The sequence below is a fragment of the Orbicella franksi genome, chromosome 15, assembly GCF_964199315.1.
Source record: "Orbicella franksi chromosome 15, jaOrbFran1.1, whole genome shotgun sequence".
In the NCBI taxonomy this organism is placed as follows: domain Eukaryota; kingdom Metazoa; phylum Cnidaria; class Anthozoa; order Scleractinia; family Merulinidae; genus Orbicella; species Orbicella franksi.
In genome coordinates, this window is record NC_138159.1 from 11,688,137 (window position 1) to 11,709,135 (window position 20,999).

General features: G+C 38.1%; 1 protein-coding gene across 5 annotated transcripts in view; it reads left to right on the top strand.

The window, feature by feature from the left end:
* Positions 1-20,999, top strand: part of LOC145469970 (cyclin-dependent kinase 14-like) — a 60,754-nt gene that overhangs the window by 5,647 nt on the left and 34,108 nt on the right. For all 5 annotated transcript variants that reach the window (XR_014042405.1, XR_014042406.1, XR_014042407.1 and 2 more), the window contains exons 4-7: positions 3,496-3,678; positions 14,310-14,407; positions 16,185-16,264; positions 20,147-20,241. Coding sequence is in view for 2 of the 5 variants with exons in the window: in XM_081453797.1 (XP_081309923.1) it covers positions 3,496-3,678; positions 14,310-14,407; positions 16,185-16,264; positions 20,147-20,241 (456 nt within the window). In the remaining 3 variants the exon portion in view is untranslated. The remainder of the gene's footprint in view (positions 1-3,495; positions 3,679-14,309; positions 14,408-16,184; positions 16,265-20,146; positions 20,242-20,999) is intronic.

The window sequence follows — 20,999 nt, forward strand, 5'->3', positions numbered from 1 at the left end:
CAGGTGGTAACTGGTAAAATTTACTGCCTGTAGCACCACTTATTACTGCCTAAAATTGCTTAGAATTCTGGAAAATTCAACAGCTAAAAGAAAAAAATGTATAGCTGTTTCACCAATGTAACCGGTATTTGATCCTTGTAAAAAAAATAATAAATAAACAGATTAAAAAGTAAATTGCACTATTTATGCCTTGCTAACCTCAGAGCAAGGCCCGTGAATGTTTCAATTTAGCAAGTTTCCTGCAACAATTCCATTGTGGCTGATATCATGTATTTGCAAGTTCACCTGTTGTTCGTGTTATGTTCTGTTTCTTAATGAAGTGGCAGAAAATAATGTTCTCCTTTCTGCCCATCAGCGAGGGCAAGAATTCGTGAATGGAAGTTGAATGGAAGTTGAGTCAGGAATTTTGGATATGCAAAGTTTAATTTTATGTAAACATTATGTACAAGTTTGGTGATATTTTGGGGATCTAATGTTAATATTTTGGCAATATTTTGCAGACCTAGAAGGAAAAGGGCTGATTTAAAAGCATTCAAACATTCAATAAAAGTAGAAAAATTAATTGCCTTCCTGAGTGAAAAAAAAAATTACAAGTGAAACTTTGTCTTTTGAGAAAGTTGTAGCAAAGTCTATAGCAAAGCTGTCTTTTTACTTTACCAAGGAAAAATCCAAACAAAGATATATCCCGCAATTAGCATAGATTTTTACGATTTTAATTCTCTGTTTTCTCCTCAGTTTTAATTTTGATTGAGAAGATACTTCTCAAACTCATTAATTAGCTCTTATTAACCAAGCAGGAGGTCTGTGTGAGAGAATCTTGACCGAGGTCGTGAGTACAGACCGAACGCAGTGAGGTCTGTACACACGACTGAGGTCAAGATTCTCCCATATAGACCAACTTAGCTCGGTTAATAAGATGTTTATTATATGGCAAAGAAGAAAACTTTTATTCGTTTAATGTAACTGGTTTGCTTGCAAGCGGAGATGAGCTTAACTTAAACCTGCCGAAATTTGCTCGTCATCTTTACTTCTTTTTTTGTCATCAGGCTTTTTGGCACTTCCATAAATGATTGAGAAGAAAATAAAAGAAAACGGTGAACATTTTTGTATTTTAGTTTGCTACAATTTCAAGGCAAAATGAAACCGGTCTAGATGCTGGTCTAGATGGGAAAATCTAGACTGTGGTCAATATTGATTTCAGCCAATCAAATGCGTGAATTCGGTAGTTCGCAGTCCTTGTGAGACACAGCCATATAATAATAATTCATCAAGTTTAGACAAAGGAAGTCATGACCGTGACGGTGTTTGGATATCTGATCTTAATTAGCACAGATTTTTACGCTTTTATTTCTCCATTTTCTCCTCAGTTTTAGGTTCGATTGAGAAGATAATTATATCAAACACTCAAGACAGTATTTGACCACATTTCCAACACCTCGAAGTTGGTTAAAAATACTCCGCTGCACATCGTATTTTCAACTCTCTTCTTGGTGTTTGGAAATGTGGTCAAACACTGTCTTTCCTGTTTGATATATTATGTGAAAATTTAGTTGTTTTTATTGCTTGTGGTTTCAGTCTCTTGTTTTTATAAAGCTAAAAATATGCATGTGTCATTTAAAAAGCATAAGTGAATACGATTTGCAATAAGCAAGTAAATGCAATGCACAATGCAGTACTGGGCAAAAGTAATGCAAACAAATTTCTTCAAATTCTGCTCTTTGTTACCACGAAATTTCAATAAGATTTTGCCAAAATTTCATGGATGGAAGGACAATTTCATAGTGGCAAAATTCTTTGAAAATAATTTTTTGCAGTCATTTAGCAGTATTAAAACAAAAATTTTGAAGAAAAGAAAATTGGAAGTAATGAAAATTCAAAGAAACATTGCACCACCTGACGTATTTATACATTTATGTAAAGGCATCTTGACATGCGTCATATGCAGTGAATATTGAACTACTCTTTCTTTTTTTTGTGGGAAAAGCATGAAGTCCCTGTATTCTAACAAGATGAGTCAACATGCTTATTGTAATTTTTCCTTGTTAAAACTTTTAATGTTTGTTATGAAAAGAGTAATTCATCTTTCACTGGGAAAATCACGGGTTTGTTCTTAGAGCACTTTAATTGTCTTGGGTTTCATTTATAAGAGTTTTGCACATTGCTGTATTGTTAAATCATGCTAAGTTTGCCACGTGTCATTTGATGAACACAAAGTCTTGGCAAGTCTGTTTGAATTTTTGCGTTTGTAAAAACGCATCAGTGATGTTTGTTTGACATGCAGGGGCATCATAACCATCCATGACAAAATTTCCAGCATATATCCCCAAAATATTGCAAGACCAAACTTTAATTTTGCATAGTGCTGTTTGAACATAATTATGCTAAAATAGCCCATGTAATATAATTAAATTAGGTAGGTAAAACTTTATTTATGCAGGGTGGCCCATTCAGCACAGTGGCTGGTATCCAGAGGGGCCCTGCTAAATACAATTCCTAAAAATATAAAACGTCTAATAGTATAAAATAGTTATAAAAATAGAGTTAAATTCTAGCTAGTAAATTCTTACATAGACGTGTACCAACCAATAACTTCTTATTTAGAATAGGTCTAGAGGGCGATGAAAAGTGCAGTTTTTGTCACACCTCCTTTGAGTCAATAATTCATCTTTTTTGGTCATGCCGCCAAACATCTCACTTTTGGAATAAACTTACTGAATGGCTGAAAAACTTAAATTTACTTCCTAGAGATTATGCTTTGACAAATATTACTGCTTTGGATCTTAGGCCGGATATCTCTCAATTCGTGCTTCTTATCAATTGCTGCTTTCTCTTAGCACGATATCACATATGGCTCACTAAAACAAAAGATGATCATCCAAATCTTACGTATTTCAAATGCACACTAAAATCACAATATGAGATAGAAACAAAAAGTGGAGACACAAAGAAATGGGAACCTCTTACAGGATATGTGAGGATTTAATTAATATTTTAGATTATATTTTCTATAGGGTTATCTATCTCCTACCCATTAATCTATTTCTAATCTCCTGTCAGATGCATAACTCATTTTACTTTTAATGTACCACATGCCTTTGGTCTGTTTTTTATGTTTCTATACTACAACCTCAAGCTGTAATGATAACTAGCTATTTTTCTTCTTTTTTTTTGCCCCTTGTATTTCACTGTATTTCTTAGTAACTTGTGTAAGTTGTGTAACTGTATTTGTTAGTAGTGTAAGCCATTTAGATATTGCAATTTAAATAGGGTAAATTATTAGAGTAATATAATGTAAATAGAGTTAGTGTTGTAAGTGAGCATTGGTTTCCCATGTGTTATTGCAAACAAAAAAAAATAGCCCATGAATACGTCCGTTGTAATCTGCTTGTGTGATGATCATCAGTCAAATAATTACACTGTATAATTGAAACCATTACTATACATGTACATGTACAAAGTGGTCCATTTATTAAAATTGTGCTTTTTTTCATGCAGGCTGATGTTTTTGATAACTCCAGTACATGTCCAAATACAAGCAACCTTGCAGTAAGACCAGCTGTGAGAAGGACAGTGTCAGACTCAATAGGTGCACGGCTTAGAAAGATCAGCTTCGAGATTGGGAATGACAGGAGACACTCAGATGAATTTACACCTGAAGAATTTAAAAACGTACCTCAGGTGTGTTGAGGTTCTTGATAAGTATTGCATACAATGTAACCACTAAACCAAACAAAACATTTATGAGGAAAAAATGTAATGTTTTGTTTACATTGATGGTCAGCCATGATAACACCTCTTTCCAAAAGACCTCAGTTACTTTACAGAAAAAACAATAAATACTTGAGGGACTCTTAGTCAATCTTACAAAAGGTTGATGATGGTAAATCTACAATCTCAACTTTACAAAGTTTATTTTTTTGCAGAAATAATAAGATTCAGCAATTTGTATTGGTAAACTCTCGACATTGTGTCCAAAGCAACATTTAAGGGTAATGAATAGATTTTCTTCCAGTTGATAGAAAGGTTTGGGTACACATGTTTTAATTTAGCATGGGGAGTTGCTGGAATTTCTTGACAAGAACAGAACTCTCATGAAGCATTTTGGAGGAGATGCTTGGCATATCTATCGTCTTGCCTCTTGTGGGAACATGAAAGGAATTTTCAGTTTAAGGATGGGGTTTGACGTAAACACTTTTTGCCTTGATGGAGAAACACCATTCATTCGGTATGGCACTAACCACTCCCAATAAGGTTACTGTAGACCTTCAGGGGTGCCTTCCGGAAAATGCTGTCTATATGCGCTGCTTTAAAGAAAACCACGGCAAACTACATATCAATGTAAAGCTAATAAACTGTAGAATCCGAAAATAACAATATATTTTGCTATTTTTGTTTTGATAGGCACGCGTAAGCCTAAAAACGCAAAAATGACCGTACTTGCTAAACTGAATTACCAGCCTTTGTATTACCACGGACATTTAAACTGACTGGACATTATCAATCAGGAGATGACGGGCTAACAAAGGGTGTGAGGCTTTTTCGATATATCTATTGGTTGCTTAGAAAATCTCTTTCAAAGTTGGACAATAGCAAATTTTCTGACTGCTGTTACTCAATGGGATGTCACAGGAAAAATATTTCGATTTTCGCAAAAGCCTCACACCGTTTGGTGCGCTAATATCTGACGAACATTTTGGCCAAGTTTCGTTGAAATCCGATAAATCTACATACCCTATTAATTCATTTGAATAGAAGTAATTCACGCAAAAATAAACCTTAAGTTTTTGGCCTCAAAAGAAATTCACAGTTTTCGCACCTCACTGAAGCGGTTGTCAATGTGGCCATGTCACCAACCAATGAAACGCAGCTTTAAATAGTAATTTTACTTGTAAAATAGAGTTAACAACTTTAAGTGTTACATGGATATCACACATGTATCGTTCCTTTAGTCATGCTATACTGCAAATCAATGTTTTACTAGGTTTAACAACTGTCAACACCTGTGGTTAAGTCATGAAAGACATCTACATAAGCAGACATCGCTCTTCGATGTGCATGAGATAAACATTACTTTGTCCTTGGAACTACAATAACAATTACGTTCAACAAGAAGAATTGTGATCTTTTCATTTCTTTGCTTTATATGCTTGATTTGCGTGGTGGGATGCAGGCAGCCTAAACAAAACTCTGTTATTATGTGTAATGGATACAAGATAAACGATATCAACTTATCATTTATAATTACTGCTGGCCTGTTCTCATACCGAACAACGCCTTGTGTTGTTGTGATTCTCACTGGTGTAAGTAGCTAGTTTGCGATTTGTCTGTATTTTCTAGAGCCTATTTTCATCATGCGTCGCCACTCCAGTTACCGCAATCGTCCAAAAAGCTTCGACCCAAAGGCCATGTCATTCCAGGACTTGGACAAGCCTTGCCCAAGAAATCACTACTGTTGTTGGCCTTGGCACGTAATCTAGTAACAACTGGCAGCAAGGCTCAATTGGCCCAGCGGATCTTCGAAAATGACGACAATAATCTCCCTTGACATCCCGCCGCAACAGTTGATCAGGCAAACATCTCCCTTCAGCCACACAATGTCATCGACGTAGCTAACACCAAACAAATGTTCATGAACGGCCAACTTGACCAGCTTTGTGTTCTCATAGCTGAAGCCATAGGCATTGAGTCCTGTTGACCCACTGGGGAAAATACTACTACTCTCCTCTCTCCGGTCAGCACGTCAAGTCAACCAGGAGCACATGATGGTCTTCAACAAGATGGTGTCCTACCTTCCTGCAATCCACTAGGCACCAGGCCCCTTGAAGTGAACACTTTCATGCCTGGCTTACTTCCGCCGAGCTTACTTCCGGTAGCACAACCGCAAAGCAATCCAACGGATCCCCACTTGCCGCCTCTTCCACAGAAGCTTAAAAACAAGATCCTAAAATGTGAGTACGTTGACTTTACTGATCGTCTCTCCTCCAACATGTATCCTGTCCATACTTCTTCATCATCTGATAATTTTACCCTGGCCATCAACCCTGATGATACTTCCACGCTCTCATTTGTCCCCTCCCAACAAAAGAAGAGTCGCATCAATGGCCTTTCTTCATGGCTTGAGGCTTGGAACCTCTACTTTCGTACCCTCCTCTCCGGCTTCCCTTAGCTAGCCCCTGATCTTTTAGCATATCAGGATCAGATCTGCAAGTTTAGCCACAAATTCAAGTCTTCTGCCTGGCTCACATGGCTGCCTCCAATCTCTCCACATCGTGGTCTACAATCAATGAGCAGCTTTACAGTGACATTCTGAAGGAAGAAACTCTTCATTTTTGCATTACATGCCACTCCTATGGCCATCGCACTGTTGCCTGTCTTGCCCAGCCCTTTCGTCCCTCAGCAGGAGGACCCTTTGCGAACGCCTCCTTTACCTCGACCATGCCTGACCCCATTAAATTGAGTGCAAGCACTGTCAACCCGCCTTCGCAATCCTTTCAGCCTCAGCCAAATGAAAGATGATCAATCTGCCACGACTTCAACCGTCACCTCTACCGGAGACCTAATTGCCAGTTCCAGCGCATCTGTAATAAGCCCGAATGCAGTGGAAATCACCCTGGCTTCCAGTGTCCTAAACCAGTCTGATTCGTCTTTCACACCACCTTTGCTCAGTCCCCCTACTACCCCCATTGTTATCCCTAACCTCTCTACAGAACTAAAAAATCATCCTAACCAGAAGTTTGCTTCAGATGTCCTCCATGACCTTCAGTGGGGGTGCCGCCTGGGTTGCGCCGGTCCTCGTGCCCCCAGAGTCACTCCTAACCTTAAGTCGGCTACACTCCAACCTCAAGCAGTCTCTAATGTACTGGCTAAAGAAGTATTTTGTGGTCACACTGCCGGTCCTTTTCAAGAGCCTCCGATTCAAAATCTACAATGCTCCCCAATAGGGATTGTACCAAAGAAAGATGGAACATGGCACATCATCATGAATCTCTCCTCCCCTCATGGCTCCTCTTTGAATGACTACATATCTAAGGACACCTACACATTCCACTATGCCACCTTTGATCAAGCTCTTGCTCTTGTTGCCCGGCACAACCAAAACGCTATGTTGGCTAAACTTGATATCAAACACACCTTTTGCCTCTGTCCAGTTCACCTGGCTGACTTGGAACTTGTTGGCACTCATTGGGAAGGCCAATACTACATCGACCTTCATTTACCCTTTGGCTTGCGCTCCTCTCCATACCTTTTTAATCGTCGTGCCGATGCTTTGGAATGGATTCTTAAAAACAATTACATGATTACAGATCTCATGCACTATCTAGATGATTACTTCACTGTGGGGCCATCAAACTCCAAGACCTGTGCCGACAATGTCAATGTTATAATCCACATGGCCTCACACCTGAGGATTCCTCTGGCTCCTGAGAAGCTGGAAGGACCGACCACATCACTGGTCTTCCTTGGCATCTTGATTGACATCACTTACATGGAAACTGCCCTACCAGATGATAAACTTAAGGAGCTTCTTGCTGAACTCAGTCTTGGTCGTCTTGTAAAAAGTGCCTTAAGCGCAAGTTGCTGTCCCTCATCGGCAAACTTAACTTTGCTTGTCACGTCATCCCTGCGGGGCACATATTCCTGCGTCGCCTTATTGACCTAAGTCAACTGCTAGGCTCCCCCACCATCACATTTCCATGAATCTTGAGGCTCGCCACGATATTGCCTGGTGGCAAAGATTCCTTCCCACTTGGAATGGCCGAGCGATTATTCCTGACCCACACTGGTCAAGATCCCCAGACTTGGTCCTCTTTACAGATGCATCTGGGACCCTTGGATATTGTATTTACTATTCTGGTAATTGGATTGCTGACACCTGGCCACCTCCTCTTCAAGGTCGTTCTATCCAATGGAAGGAGCTCTATCCTGTTGCTCTTGCCTACCTCTTGTGGGGTCATTCATGGTTGGGAAAGAAAACGTTTTTCACTGCAACAATCAGGCAGTAGTTGATATCTGGGCTTTTGGCACTTCCCGAGACCCCAACATCATGCACCTTGTCTGCTTCATATTTTTCAGTGGTGCTACTCACCATTTCACAATCCTAGTCTCACATGTTGCTGGTACCGATAACTCAATTGCTGATTCTTTATCCCGTTTGCAGATGGTGCGGTTCCATCAGCTCGCACTTACTCAGCTGGCGTGCAGAGGTACATCACTTTTTGCACCTCTCGGCAATGGCAGAGTTTTCCAGCTACAGAACCTACACTGCGTTATTTTGCTGCCTTCTTGGCCGACCAAGTTTCTTACAGAACTGTCAAGTTGTACATGGCCAGCATTCATTTCGTTCACATTGAGAACAACCTCCCTGACCCATTCCAGGATACCCCATTACTCCATCTACTTCTGCGGGGCATCAAATGCAGTGTGGGCCTTTCCTCTAAATGCTGCCTTCCCATCACCATGTCCCTCCTTTGGAAACTCAAGACTGAGCTGGCACAAGCACCTGACATCCTTCCGTGTGACAAACTCATGCTATGGTCTGCCTTCACATTGGCCTTCTTTGCTTTCCTACGTTCAAGTGAGTTTACTTTACCATCCACCTCTCACTTCAATGCACTGTCACACCTCAGCGGCAATGATATATCCTTTAACTCTGATGGCTCCTTAAGTCTACACCTGAAGTCTTCCAAAACAGACCCTTATCGCCAAGGTTGCTCCCTCCTGATTGCTCCATCAGGCCACTCCGTCTGCGCAGTTCGTGTGATTAAAAAATACATGGCTCATCATCCCTTCAATTCAGATGGCCCCTTCTATACTTTCCAGTCTGACCTCTACCTCACCAGAGCCCAAGTCACCTCAACATTTCATAGTCTTCTCAAACACCTACACATTCCAACAGAACTCTATGCCTCCCACAGCTTTCAAATCAGGGCAGCTACAACAGCAGCCGAGGCTGGCTTACCTCCGTGGCTCATTCAGACTCTTGGTAGATGGTCCAGCAATTGCTTTGCTCTTTACATCCGGACTCCCTCGTCTATTCTTCAGAAAGTACCAGGCCTGTTAGCCAATGCTGCTGCAGGAACACAGTCTGTCTGGAACCCTCAGGAAGGACGTTGTACTCATTTAACATAATAGTATTAGTTATTTTCTTTTAGGCAGTATTTGGGAATTAATTTGGGTGCACACCTGCCACTTAGCTTCCCACGTAGCAGGCCGGGTGGGACCCTGACCCCACCTCGGGCTTATATCTATGCGGGTGTGGCATGCGCCACCCCTTTTTTCCAGGTGTGGCACGCGCCACACTTGTTGGCTCATCCATCACTTGCGGGGTGTGTTGCTACCACCCTATTATCATGTACCTATTTACAAGGTGTGTTGCTGCCACCCTTAGATTTACCAGGGAGCACCCAACAACCTTAGTCCCATTTACTGCCAAATGGTTGTCAACTTTATTGCGTACTTATGTGAGCGGCCGAAGTTGTTAACTTCCCAGCGGGCTACAGTAACACTTCCCGGGAATGAATGTGCAATGTTTACCTTTATAGTATATCTTTATATCTTACATCATCTGCTCTGAAACATTTAGCATCTAAACTGAATCAGCAGATAAATGGTAAACAAGGAAAAGGGAAAAAAGAGGAATGCTAGCGGAATAGCCTTGAACAGGCCTACTCGGCGAGCTGAGTCGAGTGCGGATATTTACACATTTACGAAAAAAACTAAACGCGCAATTCATCAGCCTGTTTGTTTTAGTAGAATATGGAAAAACACTCTATAAAGCAGGGGAAAGGAGTGTTTGGAGCTGTCTTGTTAGATATCAGCGATTAAATTCATCGGTAATTCCGCGGCAATCAACTTTTGTACCAGAAGAAGCTAGAGCAGGGCATCAACGAGACATTTGCTTGTGATTTGCGCTCGCGTTTAAATGTGGGAACGTGAAGTGCCTAGTCTATCAGTTAAGAAACGAAAACAATCAACAAAAGTGAAGATTTCTCTGCGAGAAATTGCAAGACGTAAATAAAAGAAGCGAAATACAACTCCGCGGATGAGATCAGTTGCTGCAAAACTTGTTACTGCTCAACTCAAAAGTTGACACATTTTAATTGGCTTATCACAGTTTGTGGTTCATTGACCCGTTTTAAGAATTTACGTTTTTGTGGATAACTCGTTTGCATTTTAAGTTTTTGAAATAATTTTTTTTGGAAAATTCAGATAAAGTAAAAGTCTTGAATTTGGTGTAAAAAAAAATTTTGGACAGAATAGGCCCTTGAAGGTCTACAGTAACCTTAAGAGGAAATTTTTGACTTCTTCTTGGGGTGACATGAAGTTCTGCACTGAGGATTTTTCCCCTTTCTAGAAAAGTATTATCCTTAGAAGACCAAATCTCTGACTTTACCCATCCCACATGACTGTATTCTGAAAGAAGATGTGATACAATAAACTATTTGCTTTTCTATAGAAGAATAGGAGAGATAAGATCAAGCGACAGGTTCTGTTCCGTCCCATGTCTAAGGGTGGGCTAAGCTTTCCTAACTTCAGGACTGTTATAAAAGCACTGTCTCAGTTGCATAAGTAGACTCTTAGATAACACTCATGACACCTGCACGGCAATCCCTAATTACTACTTCAATAAACATGGTGGAATCCTTTTTCTTCTAAACTGCAGCTACAGTGTTGAGAAACTGGACAGAAATATCCCCCTCTTGTATCGAGAACTCCTTGATTACTTTCAAGCGTGATCCACTGAGACACGAATTCATTTTGTGGAACAACAGAGATATAAATACTGAAAACAAATTGGTCTTTTTGAAGGCCTGGTGGGATAAAAATGTTCTCTTTGTGCAACACTTGCTGAACAATCAAGGTAATTCTTTTTCACCGTAAGAATTCAGTAATAAACATAACATCAAAGTTAACTTTCTGCAATACTACCAAATCACCACAGCTATTCCTGCTTATCTTAAACGTAACGCATTAGCTCATGTGGACCTTGGTGATCTGAACTCAATTTGCAAAAACTTTGATTTCCAACTATGTAAAGATATCACTCTCAATTTAAAGAAAACGTTCTGCAAGCAGAGTTATAAACTTTTCGTAGAGGGAATTAATACAGAACCTACAGCAACTAAATCATGGCGGAAAAATTGTCCTGAAGCTGCTGACAATTGGGTGAACTACATCCAAAACAATTATGAAATCACTTGGGGATAATACACTGACAATTCTGTTTCAAGTTGTTGCGCAGAATACTGAGTCACAAATAAAGAACTCAGATGATTTGGGATAACTGATTGTGTCAAATGTGTTACAGTATGTGCGGCAAAAATAACTCTATTGAACATGCATTCTTTGAATTTCTCAAACTCACTAATAATTCATCAAGTTTAAACAAAGGAAATCACGACCATGACAGTGTTTTGAAATATGATCTTAATTAGCGTAGATTTTTTATGATGTTATTTCTCTGTTTTCTCCTTAGTTTTAGTTTTGATTGAGAAGATATATCAAACACTCAAGACAGTGTTTGACCACATTTCCAAACACCTCGAAGTTTGTCAAAAATACTCCGCTGGGCATTGTATTTTCAACTCTCTTCTCAGTGTTTGGAAATGTGGTCAAACATAGTCTTTCATGTTGGATATATTACGTCAATCTTTCTTGAAATTATGTGAGGAGTCACATAATCTCTTTGATGGTTCAATAGCTTACAAAAAAATTGATGTCAGCCCCACCTTGCTACAATACTTTCTCAATTTACCAACACCAACCACCAATCTTTCCGATAAACAGGATAAAAGGATTTGCGTCTTCTTCTGTTATATGCAAAGTGGTACAATTATGCTTGCAAAACAATGGAAAAGAAACAAGATACTTCTGAATTCATATCCAAATTTATTATCCAGCTTGAAACAGACATCATACTTGACGTGACTATGTTGCCCTCTCCCCCAGTTATATACACTTATACAAAGCTAGAAACACAAAAATATTTGTTTTTTCATGCACTACTTTCATAATTTGTTGCAATATTGTATGATGTTTGTATCAATAAATAAACTATTAAAACAACAACAACAAAAAAACATAACAAACAAAACAAGTGCGGAGCTCTTACTGACATGTCTGTACCGCCATCTTGCCCTTAGCAATCTCATTTTTGTAATCCATGTTATACAAGACAAGTCTTAATGCAACTTTGTTGCTGCAATGGTCAGCAACAATATGTTGTGTTAAACACCACCCTGTGTGCCATGTTACAAGATACTGATTTTTAACGCAACAATGTTGCATTTTAAATTGGCATTAAAAATGGTTGTCTAACATCACTTTGTATTACAATCATACTACATTTGCTGCAGTGACTAAAATAGAACTAGGAAGTTTAAGAAAAACTGGTTCAAAAAGACTTGAAACGACTTGTCACTTACCTGAGCCCAGAGGGATGTACTGTTTCTAATTTGTAACTTCTTAATGTGATAATTTCATTGACAAGAATAAAATAATTCTTTTTTGCTGTGTGGGTACTTTTTGTAGATTATTGAGGTGACCTAAAAAAACTATTTGTCAGCGATGTAAATGACTGCGTAGACACAAGCTTTAAGTAATTTTTTTGGATTCCAGCAAAATGAAATTTCAGCCTTTTAATGTCCTGACCATTTGCCACTTTCTGCCATTATGTGAGATGTTTTAAACTAGTGAGACAATCTCAGATAGTGCAGAGTGTAATTCACGGCTCTGATACGGTAGTCACACAGGTCCTCACTCTCTCTGTTCTCTCCTTTGGTAGTCAGCTAGGCCTTTTCCCCTTTGCAGAATATGAGCAGGCAAAAACTTGATAAGACATAATCTTAGCAGTGTGTGTGTTTCATGTTTGTGTTTTGCCCAAAAATAACTTACAATTACCGTTTGTCAAGACGGTTTTAAATTCATTGTGGTATTTTATCTTGAGTTTCGTTTATTTCGTAGCATTACTTTTCACGCCAACGTTTGTAATTTGATACTTTTGTTTCCTTGCTTATGTATGCAACAAGATACCTTTGTTTCCACGAAAATATAAGAAAGATGTGTATTTTTTTAACTCACTGCTGGAGATAAATGAAATATAAAAGTTACATTACTGCTGAAAAGTCGAAGAGGAACGATTTTGTTTTATTCAAAACGTAAATTTTTATTTTACCGATAAAAAGATCTAATCTACAGTTTCTGATCTGGAGCGTGCCATTGCGGGATCGGCGCAATTCTATAGAAGATGTCCCCTAAATATTCGTCTTGTGGGTCACTTTGGCGCAGCAAACATCTGCAGCTACTGACTTGTAATTTTCCTTCGTTTCCTAAGTTTTTCAAAAACATTGTGTGATTTAAAGTTTCATGGAATTGACAATAGAAAACAGCATGTGTTTTACAAATGTTTATGACATGGACAAATAAAAATGGCTGATGAAATTCCTGGGAACAAGTAAAATAATTCTTCTAGAGAGGTCAGTTTATAAAAATTCACATGCTCATTGCGAACCCCTTACTTTTCACGCTTGATTGATGAAACATGACATGTAATTTCGGTTGTTTTCTTTGTCGTTCTGCTATATTATTGTTACGTCAAAGCAGAAAAGAATGTTATCATTCTTTGGTCGAGAGAACAAAAGAGAAGAACACAGACCGCAAACAGAAACCAGCAGAATCGACAACATTGACGAAGATAAATTGAATGACACTGATGAACTTGAATCTTTTGTCGAACCGAAAGCCAAAGCAGCAAGGAGAAACTTTCAATCTACCTGGCTGGAAAAATTCAAGTGGTTGCGATATGACAACACAAAGAGTATGTTGTGTTCGATTTGCATTGGGTCTAGCAAAGCAAATCCCTTCACTTCTGGCTGCATTAATTTCAGAACTTCGACACTGACTCGCCATGTAGAAAGTCATTATGCTGACTTGACTTTTTTTTTTAGTTTCTCACAAGCAAAAAACAGTGTGTCCCCCCAAAAACTGGAATGTCCCCTTGAATTGTTGACTGGGACACAATGGCCCCCTAAGGTGAAACCCTAGATCAGACACTGATCTTGTTATCAAATAGTCACGCCAATCACGGAATAGTGCGTTCTAATTCTGTTACCAGCCAAGTTGGTGTAAACAATAAAAGCACATCAAACTAATACACAATGCCATCGAGTAATACAACTAAGGAGCGTTGCTACGTTTTACAGACATGTTAAGTGTTGTAGATACTGTAAGGTACTTTTACATTGTACATAGTCCCTCAAAGGTAGTGACAGCTTCAAAAGGATCCTTCACAGTTTTAATTTTCTTTGTAGCCCCTGCTATCCCCTCCTTTTGGTCAACTTGATGCTTATCAGAAGTTTGAGCAACTTGGAGAAGGTTCCTATGCAACAGTATTTAAAGGTGTTTGCAGGTAATTCTAACATCTATTTTTCTTGATACTGTAAACCCTATTTCCATGTGTAAACTTACTGTACTGTAGTTATCACTGACCTGATGTCATTACCATCAAAAGGAGGTATCATAGGTGTCCCACATAAAGAAAGCATTTAATATAATTGTAGTTTGGTATAATAAGTTTGTGCTCACCACTAAATCTCAGTGGAACTGAAGGCTGGCAATGTGGTCTCAGTTAACTTTAAACTTTCAGTGTGTAAGTTGATAAAGCGAAGAAAGGTACATTGACCAGGGCCCAGTTGTTTGGAAGACAGTTGAATCCTAACCTAGAGTTAAGTCAATCTAACCTGCCCTTTGGTTGATTTTTTTCTCCATGCTTGTTCTCTTGTTCAAAGTTATGTATTGCTAACCTTGGGTCAAAGAGTGGGCTAAATTTATCCTACCTAGCTATAGATGGTTTTAATTGATAACATCCTTTTTCCAGCTACCAACTGCATTGGAGAGAAAATATATCATGAAGGCAATCATTTCGTTTTTTCTTTTGAATATTCTTGAGGTACCCAAAAAGTGGTCCATTGAATTATTTTCATGTTGACTTGTTCCTAATCCTGTTTGAATCATTTTAACAAGATTAATCAAAATGGGTTGCTGAGATCTCTTTGTCGCTTCAATTATAGCTACTTGCCATCAAATGTTTATATCAAGACATTTTAATCCTGCATCTACAAAACGATTTGAAGCTAGACGTCAATTGCACACAAACTACTGTATAATTTAATCAGCAATTTGGTTCACAGGCATGTAATCTCGCTTTTCAGGAACCCTAAACTATTTGATAGTAACAGTTTTAAACTAAGAAGAAACAATGAACACTTATGTAGGCTACACTTCTGCAACATTGAAAGGGTTTTCTGGAGGACATTTTCTTGTGATTTAGCGGGGAGCATAAATTATATTTAAGGTTGAAGATAACTACAACACATATTTGCAGTGGTAAAACGTATGTTTGTTTAGATTAGGTCTGATGGCAGGTTTCCTTATTGTCAACACATGCAGTTTGACCCACCTCATGTCTCTTTCTTGAGCAATATTACATTATTACATGTAGTTGGAATGCAGAAACTTCATAGAATGGGCGCCAGTTGGTGGGCCTAATTCAGAGTTCCATGCTAACAGCATTTATTGCGATAGATTTCCCCTGCTATGCCTTTGTTTTCTGTCTTGGTAGATACTGTTTGTTAGTTTGCTTTGGAAAATGCTAAAATTTCCTTGTATTTTGGGCATTGAAATAGCAATTTTCAGACAGGGTAAGGTTTTTTTCCCTTGCCTTTGCATGGTGTCAGCCGCTCAGTTTAAGAAGTTTTGCCAAACAAAAACAGGTACATTAGTATGCTATCCCTAGGTTTGCTGCATGTAATTGGCCCGGTAGTCGTGCTTTGCACCATGTATTTAAACCATGGCCTAACATCCTGCCAGTTGGTCTCCACTCAAGGACATCTAGAGCTCGCTAACAATACGGACAGGAAACAGATTCTGGTTGCTTTATTTGCCCTTGTTATCTAGAGAACAGTGGAAGAGTGAAAGATGTTCTAGCTGGGAATACAGAAGGAAGGTGCATTTTTTTTTCAAGGCATCCTTATAATTTACAGGTAGTTTTGGCTGGTATGTGCTTTTTGGGGGGATTGTTTTTCATGCCACTGGTTTTGGACAGCACAACCATCAATGGATTAATTTTGAGATATTCAGACAATACCCTTACAGAGTAAAAAAGTTATTAAGTTATTTTATTCCAGTGCAAACAAGAAAGTTGTGGCTCTGAAAGAGATCAGATTGCAGGAAGAGGAAGGAGCACCATTCACAGCAATCAGAGAAGGTTAGAAGACTAATTTTATACAATTTGATTCACCTCTTAAATGTTTATATTAAGCTAGGAAACATCATACTGTACTTTGCAACTGCAATGTAAGTCAAATTCATTGAAGTTTGGCCAATGCAGATGGATATTAAGTTTTTCTGTAGTTCTGAAGTGTTCTTAACCCTATAAATAACTATGAAGGCAGTCAAAAGAGAGATCCTTGGAGGATTATAAATATCTTACAACTCACCCATGCCTGATGGGGAAATTACTCCATCTGCAATGCTGCTCTTTGTACTTATGCTCCAGACCATTTTGTCTCCATAATGAATTGTAGTTAAGGTGGCTCAAAACAGTTTCCAGCAGTTAGATTTTGATGGGTCATTATTAACCACTCTTTATCACTTGATGCAACAATCATGGTATCAACAAACTGCCCAGTCATTGGTGAACACGCTGTTATCATTTTTGTGACACAATTGGTTACCATAGCAATAAAATGAAAAATTCTGCACTTAGGGTTCAGAGCCACCTTAAATTTTCAAAACTTTAAGGTTGTGCTGAACCCTATGTAGAGATTGTTTTAAAACTTTCCCAAAAGTTGCATCTGAACATGCTCATTAAAATTTGGTAATAAAAAAATTTTATTGGGCCGGTTTTGAATTATAAGCCCAGAAAGCTGTTATTAAGGGTGTTTTTAGTAGGTCATACTGTTGCTATGGTAACCTATTGCATCACGAAAATACAAACACTGTGTTAACCAATGATTGGGTAGTTTTTTGATACCATGATTGTAGCCAGTGTTAAGGAGTGTTCATAATGACCCATCAAAATCTAAGTGCTGACAACTGTTTTGAGCCACCTTAAGTAATCCTTTTAGTCTGGGTCTCAAATCTGGCCTAATTGGATCAATAGAAAACTGCAGATTCCTTTCCTTTCTCCTCTTTTTCCTCGCTGAGTAAATATCCACCTCTCTACCCTCTTATTTCAAATTTTCTGTTCTGAATTGCAAACATCCTAAGGATGCCTATTTTCAAGTCATGTTATCCATTCTGTTGATTGTTATTTTGAGATGTTAATGATGGTGTTGTCAAATTTATTCTGTAACCAACCAAATGAAAGCAGGGTCTGAGAAAAGTATACCCTGCTTCCAAAATGAATTTTTTGAATTGCAGCATGATTTTTGTCATCTCAGGAAAGAAACAGCTTTAAGATGGTTCATTAGGATTCTCAGTAATTGAGTTAATAACTAGAAGAATTACATTGTTCCAGTAGCTTCATACATAAAAACAAGAACTATATTTTTCATGCTGTTAAATGTGCATAATATTCTCTACAGTAGTGCAAGCCTGCAAATAACAGTCGGTCATCGGACAATTGTCCGGGAAATTTGGGGTTTTGACGGGTAAAAGCTTAGTCTGGTCGGACACTCTGACCGGGCATTTCTGCTAAACGAAAAACATTTTAACTAGAAATTTGTGACTTATTTTATTATACTGCCACACAATACTATGCAAAAAAGTTCTGTTATCAGTTTTGTTTTTATTCCATTGCTGAGAAATAATTCTATCACACACAATGCGTCGTCTCAAATGTCATGTCAATTATTCAAGCTACATGTTAATCTATGCATTTTGCAGTGGTGTCGTGAAAGATTGTGAAGCCCCATTTAGTCTGAATTTATGTTCGTCTGAAAAACTACAAAAATCTGAGTTCTTATGTCATTCCTCGTAGTTTAATATCAAGCAAGTGTTGTGGAATTAATGTTTAGTCGTAATTTGACCCGATTGAAATATGATGCAAATTGGATACACAGCCCAAATTCTCATGTTTCGTTTATCGGAATGCAATCACTTTCAAAAACTTTAAAATCTCTAAAACATAACCAAATGTTTTTCTAGTCTGTGTGATCAAAAATCAGTTTTATAGCTCTTATAGGTTTTTATACTTCTGTGGTTCAATATACTTTGAATTAGTTTCCGTATCGCAGACAAGTTTTTGTGAAAAGCGTGAATGTACAAATTAGTCACGCTTTGTAGTCACGACCACTTGCAATTCGAATTTCATCTACTTACGCAAATTTTTTATTCAATTGACCCCGAAACTTTTCAGGGGAAAGTTGCCTTCAGAAAAAGTCGAAGAATTCATTTCAGCCAATTTTGAAGTCTCTGAATGTTATTGTCAGTTTTTATACTGATGAGCTGTCTAAGTGGGATATTTCCCTGTGGTTTTCTGAGAAACTTGATATGCGGGAAAGTATGGAATACACGTGTGAGCAAGTGAGTGGAGGCAAACTAGGGGTACAATTGATAAGTTAATAAAGATGGTGAGTTTTAAGCTCAGTAATGAAATGTGAAGATGAATTAATCAACATGACTCGAGGGTGGGACAAAGAAACATTCTGAGTACCTGACAGGAATCAAACCCATGACCTCCCGAACATCGGGCAGGCGCTCTATCCACTGAGCCATGAGAACTCATGGAGAGTGAGGTCATTTAACTGAGTTCATATATGACAGGTGTTCTGCATACTGCTAGGATTAACGCTATCGAAGTCATCGTGAGTAGTGATAAGTTAATAAAGATGGAGAGTTTTAAGCTCGGTAATGAAACATGAAGATGAATGAATGAATGAATTCATCGTCACATTTCATTACCAAGCTTAAAACTCACCATCTTTATTAACTTATCACTACTCACGATGACTTCAATAGCGTTGATCCTAGCAGTATGCAGGACACCTATCATATATGAACTCAGTTAAATGACCTTGCTCTCCATGAGTTCTCATGGCTCAGTGGATAGAGCGCCTGCCCGGTGTTCGGGAGGTCATGGGTTCGATTCCTGTCGGGAACTCAGAATGTTTCTTTGTCCCACACTTCTGTCATGTTGATTAATTCATCTTCACATAGGGGTACAATTGTTTGTAAATTTGTCGATTTTTAACTGTAAAATAATACCTGACTTGATGTAAAGGTTCCCTTTCTGTTTCTAGTATCAATTGATTTATTTACACTCAATTGATTTTACTTTTAAGCCATTTGAATTTGCAACCAACATTTTGGCAAAGGGTCTAAACTGAAATACCAAACTGCCTCAAATGTCTCTTATTTTTAATTTCTAACGACAAAAAAAATTGTCCGACCAGACTGGCTTTTTGTCAGGTCAAAACTTGTCTTTGGCCTGACAAATGACCTGCTTATAGACAAAAATTATTTGCAGGCTTGGTAGTGTGAAATTTTTTAAAAAACACCTAAAACAAATTAATCTGTCTTAATACCAGGCTGGTGACCAAGTCTGAACAACAACGACGACATCTACAACATCTTTTATTTTCTCAATACAAATGTAAATGTGATAACAATTTTAGTTTACTTGATATATGTAGGGTGTTTTAGATAAGGTAACTGTTGTAATATTGTTTTAATGAGACTGCAGGCTAAATTAATGTTAGGTTTTGAGTTAGTCCACAGCCTAGTTACCAGGTATGTCTAATTGTACGACAGGAGAGATGAAGGAAGAATTTACAGTCTACAGTTTGGTTAATGGGAGAACAAAAAACAAACATTAACTAATTTGTTTACTGCTCTGACAGTAAATAATGTTTTATTGTTATTGAAAAAGCAAATGCCCTTAGTTACCTCTTAATCATGGAGCCCTGCCCAGTAAAATGTACTTTACATCTGATAAATATATGGGCTCATATTTTGAGCCAAATGTCAGGCACAATTATTGCTGTTTCATGTAGTATTGTCTATTACTGCTTATGTCCATGTCTGGACTATACATGTATGAACTGAAACGATTGCCACCTATACATATTCTCACAAATTTTGCTACTTTAAAGTGATACCATTATTAATGTCATCCTTATAATTTTACTTTGTCCACTCTTTTTAGCTTCTTTGTTAAAGCAGCTGAAACATGCCAACATTGTAACACTTCATGACATTATTCACACCAAAGATACTCTGATGTTTGTCTTTGAGTTTGTGGTAAGTTTGAGTTTTTTTAGTATAGCAGAATTATAGATCACTAAGGTTGATGTTAAACATTGTTAGGATTGTTTTTCCTTTGTGACCTTTTGCCATGTGTGTTAATTGTGTGGCATACTATGTTAGCCCACGAATTCATTGAAAATCTTAAGATGTCAGTAAATGATCTAAGAGATCGATCAACATTCAACCTGAGTATGGTTGAACAAAACCCTATCTACCCTGGAAAGGTAGATAAGGAAAAGAAACGCATGAATGTCCTGGGTGATTGTGAAAGTGCTAATCTCGATGTGCTCTGGATTTCTTCTTGCAAAAAGAAAGTTGAAGAATCTGAAAGCGAATGGATCAACTACGTTCAGATGACACTAAACAATGTCTGTTGATCATCCAAAGCCTGCATTCATCACCATCAAAGATGTTGAGAGTGGACGATTTGACAGATGCAATTGGAATCCAATCATACAGCAAAGCATATACATTCCGTAAACATCTTAAAAGTTTGTTCTTGACTGGGAAAAATGCCTCGCCCGTTTATATTAAAGATCCCCCCAAGGAACTGCACTGTCCATGAAAAGGGACTTAACGATCGTGATTTTGAATGAATGTTCCAAAATATGTGCTATTTAGACAGCAGTGAAGAAGCAACAATAGATAGAGCTGAAGTATTCTTGACACGAGGTACAGCCCAACTTCCCTGAGTTGAAAGAAAGATTAAAGTTATTTGAAGACGAAAAAAGCAAACTAATTGGAAAATCTCT